General features: G+C 42.1%; 1 protein-coding gene across 9 annotated transcripts in view; it reads left to right on the top strand.

Annotated features, from left to right (window-relative positions):
* cnsta (consortin, connexin sorting protein a) overlaps window positions 1-16,807 on the top strand; it is a 103,951-nt gene that overhangs the window by 82,683 nt on the left and 4,461 nt on the right. For all 9 annotated transcript variants that reach the window (XM_059985574.1, XM_059985576.1, XM_059985577.1 and 6 more), the window contains one exon: window positions 7,497-7,626. In XM_059985574.1, coding sequence (XP_059841557.1) covers window positions 7,497-7,626 — 130 coding nt within the window. The remainder of the gene's footprint in view (window positions 1-7,496; window positions 7,627-16,807) is intronic.

A 16,807-nucleotide genomic window follows, 5' to 3' on the forward strand; every position in this document is an offset into this window, starting at 1 on the left:
ACAACAACTCTGTTATTATTACACCTTTCCAGGATCTGTTTCCCTATCTGCTCCTCAATAACCCTGTTACTATTGGGCGGCCTATAAAAAAAATCACCTAGTAAAGTTATTGACCCATTCCTGTTCCTAATCTCCACCCACAGAGACTCCATAGACAATCCCTCCATGGTGTCCACCTTTTCTGCAGCCGTGACACTATCTCTGATCAGTGGTGCCATACCCCCACCTCTTTTGCCTCCCTCCCTGTCTTTTCTGAAACATCTAAAACTCAGCACTTGAAGTAACAATTCCTGTCCCTGAGTCATCCAAGTCTCTGTAATGGTCACCACATCGTATCTCCAAGTACTGATCCATGCTCTAAGCTCATCCACTTTGTTCACAACACTCCTTGCATTAAAATAGATACATCTCATACCTTCGGTCTGAGCGCGTCCTTGCTCTGTCACCTGCCTATCCTCCCTCACACGCTGTCTCCTATCTTTCTGTATTTGAGAGCCAGACACTTCTTCCCCAGTCTCTTCAGTTTGGCACCTGAGAACATTTTTATCACATAGAAACCTTTGATTTCTGTCCACACAGGCAGTCCTCACATGACCTTTATCCTCCTCAACCTCACCATCTGCTCTAACACTCTGGATCCCCTCCCCCTGCAAATCTAGTTTAAACACCACCCCCCCAGAGCAACACTAGCTAACCTACCTGCAAGGATGTTCAGGTGTTAACTGTCCCATTGGAACAGGTCCCACCTTCACTGGAACAAAGCCCAATTGTCCAGAAACATGAAGCCCTCTCTCCTGCATCATCATATTTAGCTGCATTATCTTCCTACTTCTAGCCTCACTAGCATGTGGCATGGGGAGCAATCCTGAGATTGCAACCCTGGAGGTCCTGTCCTTTAACTTTGCACCTAACTCCCTAACCTCTCTTTGCAGGACCTCCTCCACCTTCCTATCCACGTCATTGGTCCGTACATGGACCTTGACATCTGGCTGCTCACCCTCTGACTTGAGAATACCGAGAAATCAATCCGAGATATCGCGAACCCTGGCACTGGGGAGGCAGCAGACCATCCGAGATTCTCGATCTCTCCCACAGAACCTCTTATCTGTCCCCCTAACTATCGAATCCCCTATCACTACTGCTCTTCTCTTTTCCCTCCTTCCTTTCTGAGCTGAGGGTCCAGTCTCAGTGCCAGAGATGTGACCACAACAACTTGTCCCCGGTAGGTTGTCTCCACCAACAGTACCCAAAACGGTATACAGTCGACCCTCCTTATCCGCGAGGGATTGGTTCCGGGACCCCTCGCAGATAACAAAATTCGCGGTAGATTTTAGGACCCAGCGGAACCCAAGACCTTATTTAACCTGACTCAGTGTGGTGGACCCAGCGGCAGAGATCTGAATCCGCGGTGTTTCTGTTCACGAAAATAATCACAATAACGATTGAAAATAAAGTGGAAATAATAAAGCAATCGGAAAGAGGCGAAACACCATCGGTCATTGTAAAATCGTTAGGCTTCATCGGTCAACGATCGGAACAATTTCAAAGGATAAAGTGAGAAAGGCTGTGCCCCGATGAAAGCTACAATTAAGTAATTTCAATAAGCAACACAGTGGTTTATTTGGTGGGTTTGGGTTTTTGATCTTCCACATCAAAGAGAGACTGGGCTTGTACACGCTGGAATCAAGGAGACTGAGAGGGGATCTGATTACAACATATAAGATTATTAAGGGATTGGACAAGATAGAGGAAATATGTTCCAGATGCTGGGAGAGTCCAGTACCAGAGGGCACGGTTTGAGAATAAGGGGTAGGTCATTTAGGACAGAGTTAAGAAAAAACTACTTCTCCCAGAAAGTTGTGGGGGTCTGGAATGCACTGCCTCGGAAGGTAGTGGAGGCCAATTCTCTGGATGCTTTCAAGAAGGAGCTAGATAGATATCTTATGGATAGGGGAATCAAGGGATATGGAGACAAGGCAGGAACCGGGTATTGATAGTAGATGATCAGCCATGATCTCAAAATGGCAGTGCAGGCACGAAGGGCCGAATGGTCTACTTCTGCACCTATTGTCTATTGTCTATAAACCCAGCATGGTGGAGAGCGCACTCGATAGCGATCTGTCACTAGATTGAACTCGGGAACTTCCCGAGCCCAGCGCTGAAACATGCATTCTTAAGTGTTTTATATGCATAGAAAGGTAGAATATATACTATATACAAATGCAAATGTTTGACTAACTGACGCTAAATAATATTGGATGTACCTGTTCCAACTTACTGAGTAAGAGAACTTCCGCTTTTTTTCGATCCCGATCCACGATAACCCACGCACATCCTCCCGTATACTTTAAATCATCTCTAGATTACTTATAATACCTAATACAATGTAAATGCTATGTAAAATAGTTGTTATACTGCATTGTTTAGGGAATAATGACAAGAAAAAAAAGTCTGTACATGCTCGAACAACAAGTGCTGGAAGAGCACTTCCAGGTTTTCACAATTTGCAATTGGTTGAATTCGTAGCTAAGGAGGGCCGGCTGTACTTATTGTTGATGGGAACGGCCACAGGAGTGCTTTGTCTTCCTGTCTACTCCCCTTCCCTCTCCTGACAGTCACCCAGCTACCTGCCTCCTGACTTTTAGGGGTGGCTATCTTCCTGAAACTCCTGTCTATTTCTGCCTCTGCCTCACGAATCATCTTTAGTTCATCCAGCTCCAGCTCCAGTTCCCTAACTTGGTTTGTCAGGAGCTGCAGCTGGATGCACCTTTTAAAGGTGTAGTCATCAGGGACAATTGTGCTGTCCCTGACTTTCCACATCCTGCATTGGGAGCACTCGACTGCCTTAACTGCTGCCTCCATTACCTACCCCTAAGTTAATTAAATTAGTTAAAGGAACTTACCTGGCCTTACCTCACCGAAGCCTGTCAAGCCAAAGCCTCAAAGCTCCACTTCTACCCTGAGCCACTCACATCACTGGCCGCTCCTCTTCAGTTACCCCTCCTTTTATTTATCCCTGCCAATTATCTCACAAGCCCTTCATTCCTCCTGCTGCAACGGTTTCTCGATCACACTGTCAGAATCTTATAATGCTCTATCAGTTCGTCCCTCAGCTTCCGCCTCTCCGGAGAATACAATCTAAGTTTGTCAAACCTCTTATGAAAGCTCGTGCACTAATCCAGGCAGCATCCAGGAATACCTCTTCTGCAGCCTCCACACCCTTTTTATAATGGGGCAACCGGAATTGTATGCAATACTCCAGATGTGGCCTAACGAGAGTTCTTTAAAGCTGCAACATTACTTCCTGACTTTTGAACTCTGACTAATAAAGGGAAACATGCCATATGCTGCCTTAACTACCCTATCAAACTGTGTAGCCACTTTCAGGGAGCTCTGACCTTGGACGCTAACATTCTTCTGCTCATCAACACTGTTAAGAGTCTTTGCAAAATGCTTCAGTGCCAAACTTTCTCCATGGTTATGGCCTAGAGCCATCAGACTCCTGGACCGGCTTCACTCACCTCAGTGCCTATCTGGCATCATGGCTGGAACCCACTTTCAGGAACTCTGTGGTTAATGTTCTATAGGGTTTTTAACCTTTTTTTATTGTTGGCACAGTTTATTCTTCTTTTTCTGCCCATTGGGTGTTCGCTGGTCTTTATTGTCTGCTTTTTTAAAACTGGTTCTATTGTGTTTCTTTGATTTGTGGCAACCTGCAAGAAGATGAATCTCAACGTTGTATACTATATAAATGCTCTGATAATAAATGTATTTTGAATATAGCTGCACAACTGATCAATGTCCTGCCATATTCTTTGCCAATCTTCTACGCTATCCACAGCACCGATCTTTGTATCATCTACAACTTACCAATTTACTATATTTTCAACCAAGTCATTTATATACATCACAAATAGCAGAGGTCTCAGTACAGATTCTTGTGGAATATCACTAATCACAGACCTCCAGCTAGAATAAGTTCCTTCAGCTACCACCCTCCATCTTCTATGGGCAAACCAGTTCTGATTCCAATCAACCAATTTACCATGGCTTCCATTCATCTTAATCTTCTGGATGAGCCTTCTTGATAATGACCATGTCAAATGCCTTACTAAAACCCACATAGGCAAAATGCACAGCTCTACTTTCAGCAATCACCCTTGTAACCCCATCAAAAAAAAAACTCAAATCAATTTAGTCAGTCACAACTTGCCCTGCACAAAGCCATACTGACTCTCCCTAATTCGGCTATGATTTTTGAAATGCTTATAAGTCTTATCCCTAAGGCTTCTCCAAGTAACTTCCCTAACACTGATGTGAGACTCAGTGGTCTATAGTTTCCAGAATTATTTCTCATTACCTTCTTGAATAATGAAATGTTAGCTACTTGCTAGTCTTCCAGGTTCTCACCTGTGACTAGTGAGAACATAAAGGTGTTGGTCAAGGACCCACCAATCTCTTCTATTGCCTCTCTCAATAACCTGTGGTATATCCCATCAGGTCCTGGGGACTTGTCTACGTTAATGCTCTTTAAGATACCCAACACCATCTGCCCCTTAGCCTCTATGTCCAGGCATACCAATACACTTGGCACTGATCTCCGTATCCTCCATGTCCTTCTCCTTGGTAAATACTGGTGTAAAGGACTCATTTAAGGGCCTTGCCCACATCCTCTACATTCAAGCAAATTTTCCTCCTTTCAACCTACCCTCTCTTTCGTTGTCCTTTTACTCTTGATGTATGTATAGAATGCCTTGAGATTCTCTTTCATCCAACTTGACAAGAACTTTCCACAGCCCGTCCTGGCTTTCCTAATTTCCTTCTTGTGTTCTAGCTTCCTAAACTTTACATGGTTTTACTTTTTCTACCTGACTAAATTTATCACCTGTGTTCACATCTAAGGTTTTCTCACATTGCCATCCTTGTCCTTCCTTATGTCTGAAACATGCCTATCCTGTACTCTGTGCAGTTGGTCTTTAAACACTCAAATGTAGACTTGCCCAAAAACAGTTACCACCAATTAACTCTGGCTAGTTCCTCCCAAATGCTCTTGTAATTTGTCCTGCTCCAATTTAATACGCTTCTGAAAGGTCCATAATTATCTAAGCCTTTCTTAAAACTTAAGGAGTTGTAGTCACTGTTCCCTAAATACATACCTGCTAGATGGCCCTTCACCTGTTTCTGTAAAAAAAAATCTAATAAGATTTCCATTTTATGATGTTCTTTATCTAACCTCAATAAATGAAAACAAATTTCAGATATCTAGCATCTGGAATTATTTTTGACTTTCGATTAAAAACTTACACTTGTTCTCATATTTTGAGTTAATTAAGATTGTATTGATGACAATATTTTTGAATTGCTTTGGACATTAAAATGAAACAAAAGATGAATCTAGAGTGCCTATAAAAAGTATTCCCCCACTCCACACACACACTTTTTTTTTTACACTGAGCCAACAGGGGAAAACCTCTAATGTCAAGTGAAAACAGATACCTACAAAGTTATAGATCATAAGACAAAGAAGCAGAAGTCGGCCATTTGGCCCATCGAGTCTGCTCCGCCATTTCATCATGAGCTGATCCAATCTCCCTTTTAATCCTATTCCCCTGCTTTCTCACCATAATCTTTGATGCCCTGACTACTCAGATACCTATCAATCTCTGCCTTAAATACACCCAATAACTTGGCCTCCACTGCCGCCCGTGGCAACAAATTCCATAGATTCACCACCCTCTGGCTAAAAAATTTTTTTTGCATCTCTGTTCTGAATGGGCGCCCTGCAATCCTCAAGTCATGTCCTCTCGTACTAGACTCCCCCACCATGGGAAACAACTTTGCCACATCCACTCTGTCCATGCCTTTCAACATTCGAAATGTTTCTATGAGGTCCCCCCCTCATTCTTCTAAACTCCAAGGAGTACAGTCCAAGAGCAGTCAAACGTTCCTCATATGTTAACCCTCTCATTCCCAGAATAGTTCTAGTGAATCTTCTCTGAACCCTCTCCAATGTCAGCACATCCTTTCTTAAATAAGGAGCCCAAACCTGCACACAGTATTCCAAGTGAGGTCTTACCAGTGCCTTATAGAGCCTCAACATCACATCCCTGCTCCTCTACTCTATTCCTCTAGAAATGAATGCCAACATTGCATTCGCCTTCTTCACCACCGACTCAACCTGGACAAGGACTCCCAAGTCCCATTGCATCTCAGAACTTTGAATTCTCTCCCCATTTAAATTATAGTCTGCCCGTTTATTTCTTCTACCAAAGTGCATGACCATACATTTTCCAACATTGTAATTCATTTGCCACTTCTTTGCCCATTCCCCCAATCTATCCAAGTCTCTCTGCAGACTCTTTGTTTCCTCAGCACTACCGGCCCCTCCACCTATCTTTGTATCATCAGCAAACTTAGCCACAAAGCCACCTATTCCATAATCCAAATCGTTGATGTGCAACGTAAAAAGAAGCGACCCCAACATGGACACCTGTGGAACACCATTGGTAACCCTTTATTCCCACTCTCTGTTTCCTGCCAATCAACCAACGCTCTATCCACATATGTAACTTCCCCGTAATTCCACGGGCTCTTATCTTGTTTAGCAGCCTCATGTGCGGCACCTTGTCAAAGGCCTTCTGAAAATCCAAATAGACAACATCCACTGCATCTCCCCTGTCTAGCCTACTTGTAATTTCCTCAAAAAATTGCACTAGGTTTGTCAGGCAGGATTTTCCTTTAAGGAAACCATGCTGAGTTCTGCCTACCTTGTCATATGCCTCCAGGTACTCCGTAAACTCATCCTTGACAATCAACTCCAACAACTTCCCAACCACCGAAGTCAAGCTAACAGGTCTATAATTACTTTACAGAGAATTTCATTTGAAGTCCAAAATAAGCACAAAGCAACACATATATCCTGCAGGAAAACTGCAATGGCAGAGAGTTGATTGTTAAAGCCCATGATGTGTCAGTTCTGTTCTTCGTATAAAAGATAATTTTCCTGAAAATATTAACCCTGCCTCTCTCTCTATGGATGCTGCATGATCTGCTGAGTGTTTCTGACACTTCCTGCTCTCTCCCCCAGTATTTCCAGCAATTGTAGTAAATTACTTTGGTACAATTGAGTCAATTAATGCACCCCAGGTCTATAAACATCAATAAGATAGACTAATTATTTATATTTGAAAGATGGATGTGGGCCAGGAAAAGACCCCAACACCACATTACTCTTTCATATTCTCTTGAGCAGCTGAATGGAGTCTTGGTTTGGAATTTAATCTGCTTAACTACACTTCCAACCACACATCACTCCCTTAATTTAGCATTAATGTCATAGAAAATCAAAATGAAAGATTTATAGCTGGTGATGTGTTTGCCTGAAGGCTAAGCAGAAATGTAAATTTGGTGTGGAGTGCTCATCTTTTACTATGGGTCAGAAGTGGTTCAGTGATACTATATACAGACATTGATATATTCTGCTGTTTTGCTAACAGAGCATCCATCCAGAAGGCCTGGTGTCCATATTGAAAAAAGGAAGATCAGGCAAAGAAATCACACAGGCACAACAGAAACAGTCAAAGAGAAGAGTAAGATTTCAGGACCCTGAAGATGCACTTGATCAGGGTAAGATGACTTGCCAGTATAATTGGAGGTTTCATGAGCACATTTTAGATGTGAATATTAGTTCTTGATTTTGTAATACAAGTGATATAAAAGTAAATGCCAAATCACTGCTTGGTATGGAAACTGCACTGCAGCAGAAAGGAAGGCTCTGCAACAGGTCGTCAGACTGCCTAACTCATCATCTAAGCCAGCCTAGCCACCATCAAAGGCATTTATAAAGAAAGGTGCTGGAAAAGGGCCAGTAATATCATGAATGATTCCACTCACCCTGCTCATAGATTGTTTGTCCCACTTCCTTCATGGAGGAGGCTATGTAGCATCCACACACCAGAATCACCAGATCCTAAGTAGTAAGGCTGATCGGTATCTCCACCCAATAACCACCGCTACTTTCATTATTTCTTGTCAATCACCTATGTACAGCGTGCAATTAATATGTGTATATAAGCTATCTTATAACCATACAACAACTACTGCACGGAAACAGGCCATCTCAGCCAGTCCATGCTGAATGCTTACTCTCACCTAGTCCCACTGACCCGCACTCAGCCTATAATAACCCTCCATTCCTTTCCTGTCCATATACCTATCCAATTTTACTTTAAATGACAATACCGAACCTGCCTCTATCAGTTCTACTGGAAACTTGTTCCACACAGCTACCACTCTCTGAGTAAAGAAATTCCCCCTTGTGTTGCCCTTAAATTTTTGCCCCGTCAACTCATGTCCTCTTGTTTGAATCTCCCCTACTCTCAATGGAAAAAGCCTATCCACGTCAACTGTATCTATCCCTCTCATAATTTTAAATACCTCTATCAAGACCCCCCTCAACCTTCTACGCTCCAAAGAATAAAGACCTAACTTGTTCAACCTTTCTCTGTAACTTAGGTGCTGAAACCCAGGTAACATTCTAGTAAATCTTCTCTGTACTCTCTCTATTTTGTTGACATCTTTCCTATAATTCGGTGACCAGAACTGTACACAATACTCCAAATTTTGCCTTAACAATGCCTTGTACAATTTTAACATTACATCCCAACTCCTATACGCAATGCTCTGATTCATAAAGGCCAACATACCAAAAGCTTTCTTCACCACCCTATTCACATGAGATTCCACCTTCAGGGAACTATGTATCATTATTCCTAGATCATTCTGTTCTACTGCATTCTTCAGTACATGTAAATGGTAGGTAGGGCATTGTATTATGTATTTATATTTATGTAAATTTATGTATTTATATATTTATTGTTTTTTATATTGTTATTGTGTTCTTTATTTTTTTCGGGTTGGGAGTAAATCAGATTGGGAGTAAAAATTACAGACAGACATACTTTATTGATCCCGAGGGAAATTGGGTTTTGTTACAGTTGCACCAACCAATAATAGAGTAGAAATATAACAAAATAAAACCAGAAATAATTAAATGATAATAAGTAAATTATGCCAAGTGGAACTAAGTCCAGGACCAGCCTATTGGCTCAGAGTGTCTGACCCTCCGAGGGCGGAGTTATAAAGTTTGATGGTCACAGGCAGGAATGACTTCCTATGACGCTCAGTGTTGCATCTCGATGGAATGAGTCTCTGCTGAATGTACTCCTGTGCCTAACCAGTACATTATGCAGTGGATGGGAGACATTATCCAAGATGGCATGCAACTTCGACAGCATCCTCTTTTCAGACACCACAGTCATCACTGGCCTTACGAATGAATTTGTTGATTCTGTTGATGTCTGCTACCCTCAGCCTGCTGCCCCAGCACACATCAGCAAACATAATAGCACTGGCCACCACAGACTCATAGAACATCCTCAGCATTGTCCAGCAGATGTTAAAGGACCTCAGTCTCCTCAGGAAATAGTGACGACTCTGACCCTTCTTGTAGACAGCCTCAGTGTTCTTTGACCAGTCCAGTTTATTGTCAATTTGTATCCCCAGGTACTTATAATCCTCCACCATGTCCACACTGACCCTTTGGATGGAAACGGGGATCACTGGTGCCTTGGCCCTCCTCAGGTCCACCACCAGCTCCTTAGTCTTTTTCACATTAAGCTGTAGATGATTCTGCTCACACCATGTGACAAAGTTTCCCACCGTAGCCCTGTACTCAGCCTCATCTCCCTTGCTGATGCATCCAACTATGGCAGAGTCATCAGAAAACCTCTTAAGATGGCAAGACTCTGTGCAGTAGTTGAAGTCCGAGTTGCAGATGGTGAAGAGAAAGGGAGACAGGACAGAGCCCTATGGAGCCCCAGTGCTGCTGACCACTCTGACTGACACACAGTGTTACAATCGCACATATTGTGGTCTGCCAGTCAGGTAATCAATAATCCGTGACACCAGGGAAGCATCCTCCTGCATCACTGTCAGCTTCTCACCCGGCAGAGCAGGGCAGATGGTGTTGAATGCACTGGAGAAGTCAAAAGAACATGACCCACACAGTGCTCGCCAGCTTTTCCAGGAGGGCGTAGGCACAGTTCAGCAGGTAGACGATGGTATCCTCAACTCCTAGTCAGGGCTGATAGGTGAACTGGAGGGGCTCTAAGTGTGGCCTAACCATAGGCCGGAGCTGCTCTAGAACAAGTCTCCAGGGTCTTCATGATGTGGGAGGTCAATGCCACTGGTCTGTAGTCTTTGGAGCCACTGGGGCACGGCGTCTTCGGCACAGGGGCAAGGCAGGACGTCTTCTACAGCACAGGAACCCTCTGGAGACTCAGGCTCAGGTTGAAGATATGGTGAAGTACCCCACATAGCTGGGGGGGCATAGGCTTTGAGCACCCTGCGGCTGACACCATCCGGGCCTGCAGCCTTAGCTGGGTGGAGTTGTTTCAGCTGTCTTCTCACCTGTTCAGCTGTGAAGCCCACTGTGGTGGTATCAGGTGGGGGACTGTGAGGAGGGGTAGGAGGGGAGAGTGGAGATGTGTTGGGTGGGGGATGGGCAGGGGCCACTGTGTCAAATCTGTTGAAGAACAGGTTAAGTTCGTTGGCCCTGTCCACACTGCCTTCAACTGGAGGATCCACTCAAGCTTCCTCCTATACCTGTCTTTAGCCTCCCTGATCTTGGCTTTCAGGTCCCTCTGTATTGTCCTCAGCTCCTCCCTATTTCCATCTCTAAATGCCCTCTTTTTAGTGTTCAGGATGGCCTTAATGTCCTTTGTTACCCATGGCTTGTTATTTGAATAACAAAGGACAGTTCTTGCCAGAACATTGCAGTCCACACAGAAGTTGATGTAACCGGTAATGCGCTCTGTGAGCCCATCAATATCCTCTCCATGTGGGTCACAGAGTGCCTGCCAGCCTGTCACCTCAAAACAACCCTGGAGTGCCTCATAAGCCTCCCCTAACCATTTACTCACTATCCTTGAGTTTGCAGGTTTACTCTTCACCAGAGGCACGTAGCAGGGTTTGAGGTGCACCAGGTTGTGATCTAACCTTCCCAGTGGGGGGAGGGGAGAGGAGCTGTATGCATCCTTAATGTTAGCATACATCAAGTCCAGGGTCCTCTCCCCTCTGGTTGTATAGCTCACATACTGCATGAAGTTGGGCAGTGTTCTATCCATGGTAACATGGTTGAAGTCACCCGAGATGGTAATGATAACACTCGGGTGCTGGGTTTGTAGTCTGGCTGTGACGGTGTAAATGATGTTACACGCCAGTGTTGGATTGGCAGAGGGAGGGGTGTACACAACAACCACAATTGCATGTGAGATTTCCCTTGGCAAATAATATGGCCGGAGTCCAACAGCAAAAAGTTCAATACAAACACGTTCCTTGATCGTAATATGACCAGAATTGCACCATCTGTTGTTAACCAGAACAGCAAGCCCCCCCCTCCTTTATGCTTGCTGCTTTCAGTGCAATTCCCATTGGCCCGAACAGTCTGGCAGCCCTCTATGGAAACGTTTATTTCATTCTCCTTTATACTTGTGACAAGAAAATGACATTAAACGATCTTTAATCTAATTATTAATTATCTAATTAATAGCCCAATTCAGGAAGTGAAATTTGATCTGTATAACAGTAAAATCAGTAAACCGTATAAACAGTAATTCTGGTCCTGTGCACTGATACAGGTAAAATTAGTAATCTTGTAGTTAGAGATCGTCTTAGCAAGAGTGATCACAGTACGACTGAGTTTCTCATACAAATGGAGAGTGTAATAGTTCAATCGAAAACCAGTGTATTATGCCTAAACAACGGAGACTACAATGGAATGAGGTTACAATGGTGAGTGTAGATTGGTAAGACTTCTGAGGAACAGCAGACGACCTTCAAAGAAATTTTTCACGGTGCTCAACAGTATTCCAGTTAAAAGCAAAGACAGTAAGGTGAGCAGAGCCAGCCTCAGATAACTGAGGAAATAAAAGAAGGCATCAAACTAAATACAAAGTTCGGGAAAACTTTAGAAAGCAACAAAACAACCACAAAGTGAGCAATAAAGAAAGGGAGGATAGATTATTAAAATAAACTAGCACAAAGTATAAAAAGGATAGTAAAAGTTTTTATAATTATACAAAGAAGAGGGTCGCTAAAGTGAACTTTGGCCCCTTGGAAGATAAGATGGGGGAATTGACAATGGGAATGAGGAAATGGCAGAGGTTTTGAATGATTATTTGAGTCGGTCTTCACGGTTGAGGACATATCTAACATGCCAAAGAAAAATGTGATGGGAGTTGAGGACCTGTATACAATAGCTATCACTAAAGCGGTAGTGCTGAGCAAACTTGTGGGCCTGAAAATAGTTAAGTCCCCTAGTCCCGATGGAATGTATCCCAGGTTTCCGAAAGAAATGAGATGTTATAGTTGAGGCTTTGGTCATAGTTTACCAAAATTCTCTGGACTCTGGGCAGGTCCTGGCAGATTGGAAGACGGAAAATGTCACACCACTATTCACAAAAGGATGCAGGCAAAAGGCAGGTAACTTCTGTAGTTGGAAAAATGTTTGAAGCTATCATTAAAGAAGAAATAACAAGGCATCTGGAAAGAAATGGATCCATCAGGCAGACATAACATGGATTATCAAAGGCAGGTCCTGTTTGACAAACTTACTTTAGTACTTTGAGGATATAATGAGCGTAGTGGTTAGGGGGGAACAGATGGATGTCATTTACTTGGATTTCCAGAAGGTGTTCAATAAGGTGCTGCATAAAAGACTTATCCATAAAATAAGGATGCATAGAATTGGAGGTGATTTATTAGCATAGATAGATGATTGGTTAACCAAAAGAAAGCAGAGGGTTGGAATACATGGGTGTTACTCTGGTTGGTAATCAATGGTGAGTGGTGTGCCACAGGGGCTGGTGTTGGGCCCACCATGTTCACAATATACATTAACAATCTGGAAGAGGGGACTGAGTGTAGTCAATCTAAGTTTGCTGGTAATACTAAATTGAGTGAAAAAGCAAATTGTGCAGAAGTCTGCAGAGAGATGTAGATAGGTTAATTGAGTGGGCAAGAGTCTGGCAGATGGAATGCAATGTGTTGGTAAATACGAGGGCATCCACTTTAGAAGGAAAAATGAAAGAGCAGATTATCTAAATGGTAAATAACTAGCATGTTGCTGTGCAGAGGGACTTAGGAGTGCTTTGCATAAATAATAAAAGATTGGTTTGCAGGTGCAGCAGGCTATCAAGAAGACAAATGGGATGTTGGCCTTCATTGCTAGAGGGATTGAATTTAAGAGTAGGGAGGTTATGCTGCAACTGTACAGGATATTGGTGAGGCCGCACCTGGAGTACTGCATGCAGTTTTGGTCTCCTTACTCGAGGAAGGATATATGTCTTTGGAGTTGGTGCAGAAGAGGTTCACCTGGTTGATCCTAGAGATGAGTGGGTTAGACTATGAAGAAAGATTGAGTCGCCTGGGACTGTACTCGCTGGAATTCAGAAGAATGAGAGCAGATCTTATAGAAACATATAAAATTATGAAAGGGATAGATAGATAGAGACAGCGAAGTTGTTTCCACTGATAGGTGAGACTAGAACTAGGGGACAAAGCCTTAAGATTCGGGGGAGTATCTGTGGAATCCTCTGCCCAATGAAGCAGGGGAGGCTACCTCAGTAAATGTACTTAAGACAAGGTTGGACAGATTTTTGCATAGTATGGGAATTAAGGATTATGGGGAAAAGGCAGGGAGGTGGAGATGAGTCCATGGTCAGATCAGCCATGATCTTATTGAATAGCCGAGCAGGCTCGATGGGCCAGATGACCTATTCCTGCTCCTATTTCTTATGTTCTTATGTAAAATAAAATAATCATGGGTTGCAATCTAGCTACAAATGTATAGCGATTGTGTCCATCTTTTTTATTTGCTGTTGAGTTTTTGTAGAAGCTGTAGTCATTGGTACATTAGGCTGGACATTGATCTAATATGTCTGTGTATATTAACACCTCTTTGAGGATGATGTGCTATTTTACATGTACTTGTATGTGCTGTAACAGACCTGGAAATATAATCAAAACTGAGAGCTCGATGTCACTTTGTGACTAGCACTTATTTTAAAAACAGAATCAAGTCTGTTTTGCCCAGTCTTTTTCATCTCATTATTTTCATGGGGCAGTTTATTTTTCTACCTCTCAAGTTTCTAGTCTCAAATTTAAATAAATATTTTTCTGTCACCCAGTAAACAATATCATACTTTCTTTGCATCTAGTTGGCAAGGTAACAACCTCTAGACACCTATAAATTAAAAGTATAAGTGAAGGAGCGAGGCTCTGATGAACTTAGGAATTCTTATTATGGTAATTGGTAGACAAATGCATCATTTCACTCCTTTAGGGATATTTTAAAACACACACTTGTTCCTGGTAACAATGAGATTAAACCTTGATTGCAACTAATGTGTGTAATGAGAAGTGCTATTTAAAATGAACTGATGTTAAAGTACTGAAACTGTTCATAAACTACTTGATTTTGATGCTTATGCAAATGTATAATTTCATTGGTTCATTGGAACAAGTGGTATTAATTTCATGAGAGAAGTTTGTTAATGGAAGCTAACTGCAACTAATATATTTTAAAAAGTAATATCTGGAGGAATCTTTAAATTCCTATTTGCTCTGCTTGCTGATTGATCCAGGATGATGACCATTATGTCCTGCAGAGCTGCTCATAGTAAAATTAGTCATCTGTTGTCTGCTTTCAGATGTGAAAGATGAGTACAATGCCATTTAACACCGCACAGGGCTGATGGACGTGTCCCACTTCTTTTAGCAGCCTTCTGTCCTCCTAGCAATTAGCACTTTTCTCAGGAGTGTATCTTGTTCTTTTTATATTCATCTAATATATTTTTAAACAATCCCTTGGTGACAATATGGATTAAGGTTCTTCATTTTTTTAAAGAACCGTGTTGGGAAGATACAGAGGAAGATAAATTATATGCACCTAGTGTAAGATAAATATTTGTAATTATATATCAGCATAATTCATCCCACATTATAATCAAATTTTCTGTTCCTTTTACAAAACTTGTTTTTATTTGTTACATTTTTTGCTGCAGATGTTTTTACTCTGGTCATAAAAGATCAGAAGTAGGTTATTTAATATCAATTAAACCTCCCATGCAGGTTAGTACATGAAAACCTACTTTCTAAAATCCCTCAAATTCTAGATTTCTATTGAGTCCAAAAAAATGATTTGGTGTAAGTGTACCACAGTCACTAGTGTAGAGGATTCCAAAGGTCTATTATCCACTGAGTGAAATTTTTTCACACTTTGATTCTGAAACACTGATATAATCCTTGGATCAATGCACTGCATTGTTCAGCCCCTTTGTTTCACCAATTTCATACCAGCCATCAAGTGTCCATTGATTTTAATTCCAACTTATTCCCATTTTATTCTTGCTCATCTTGAAATCATAGTGGGTATCGTGCAGAGCATTTAGTCAGGAATCATTCTTGTTTGTGTTATGAATGATAAGAGTTGTGTTGTTTTGTCAGTGTTTAATCTCATGTCATTGTGATCTTAGCTGATTGTACAGTTGGTAGTCCAGTTTACTCATTGGGACTTTCTGCTGGTTCTCCAGAAAATTTCCACAGAATGCTTCATTTATGGATCTAAACGTTACAGTGCTATAAAGCAATGATAGTCTGAAACAAGGGTGGTGGTTGAAGGTCAGTTCTCTGACTGGAGCCCTGTGACTAATGGGATGTCCATGGGTCAGTGTTGAGACCTCTGTTATTTGTTATTTATGAATAATACCCATGTATCCCAACTCACTGGTTTCTATTAGTTAACCAATCCTCTATCTACGCTAATACGGCACCACCAATTCTCTGCATCCTTGTCTTATGGATGTCTTTTATGCAGCACCTTATTGACCACCTTCTGGAAATCCAAGTAAATTAGGTCCATCTGTTCCCTTCTATCCACTGTGCTCATTGTTTCTTCAAAGAACTCTAACTCCAGTAAGTTTGTCAAACAAGATCTGCCTTTGCTAAATCCATGCTGCGCCTGCCTAATGCCTATTTATTCTTTAATGATTGCTTCAAGCACTTTCCCAACTACAGATGTTAAACTAACTGGCCTATGACCTCAAGCATAAAGCCAAAGCTACACAGGAATGGCTTGAAAACAACAAAGTTAATGACCTGGGGTGGCCAAGTCAGAGTCCAGACCTCAATCCAATCAAGAATTTGTGACTGGACTTGAAAAGGACTGTTCACACATGATCCCCATATAATTTTACAGAGCTTGAGCAGTTTTGAAGAAAAATTGTGAAGAATTGCAGTGTCCAGATGCGCAAAGCTGATAGACTTACCCACACAGATTCAAGGCTATATTTGCTGCCAAAGCTGCATCTACTAAATAATGACTTGAAGGGGTGAATAATTATGCAATAATTTATTTTGTGTTTTAAATTTGTAATTAATTTAGATCACTTTTTAGAGATCCGTTTTCACTTCTGACATGAAAGAGTCTGATCAGTGTCAAAAAACCCAAATTAAATCCACTGTGATTCAATGTTGTAAAACAATAAAACATGAAAACTTCCGGGGGGGGGGGTACTTTTTATAGGTACTGTACATGGAAGAGAGGGGCTGGAGGGTTATGGGTTGAATGAGAGTAATTGGGACTAGCAGAAATGTTGCTGTGGTTTGCATGGACCAGTTGGGCTGAAGGGCCAGTTTCCATGCTGTATTACTCTAACTGTAAGTATCCATTTACTAGAACCAGATC

The sequence above is a fragment of the Hypanus sabinus genome, chromosome 12 (assembly GCF_030144855.1).
Source record: "Hypanus sabinus isolate sHypSab1 chromosome 12, sHypSab1.hap1, whole genome shotgun sequence".
Taxonomy (NCBI): Eukaryota; Metazoa; Chordata; class Chondrichthyes; order Myliobatiformes; family Dasyatidae; genus Hypanus; species Hypanus sabinus.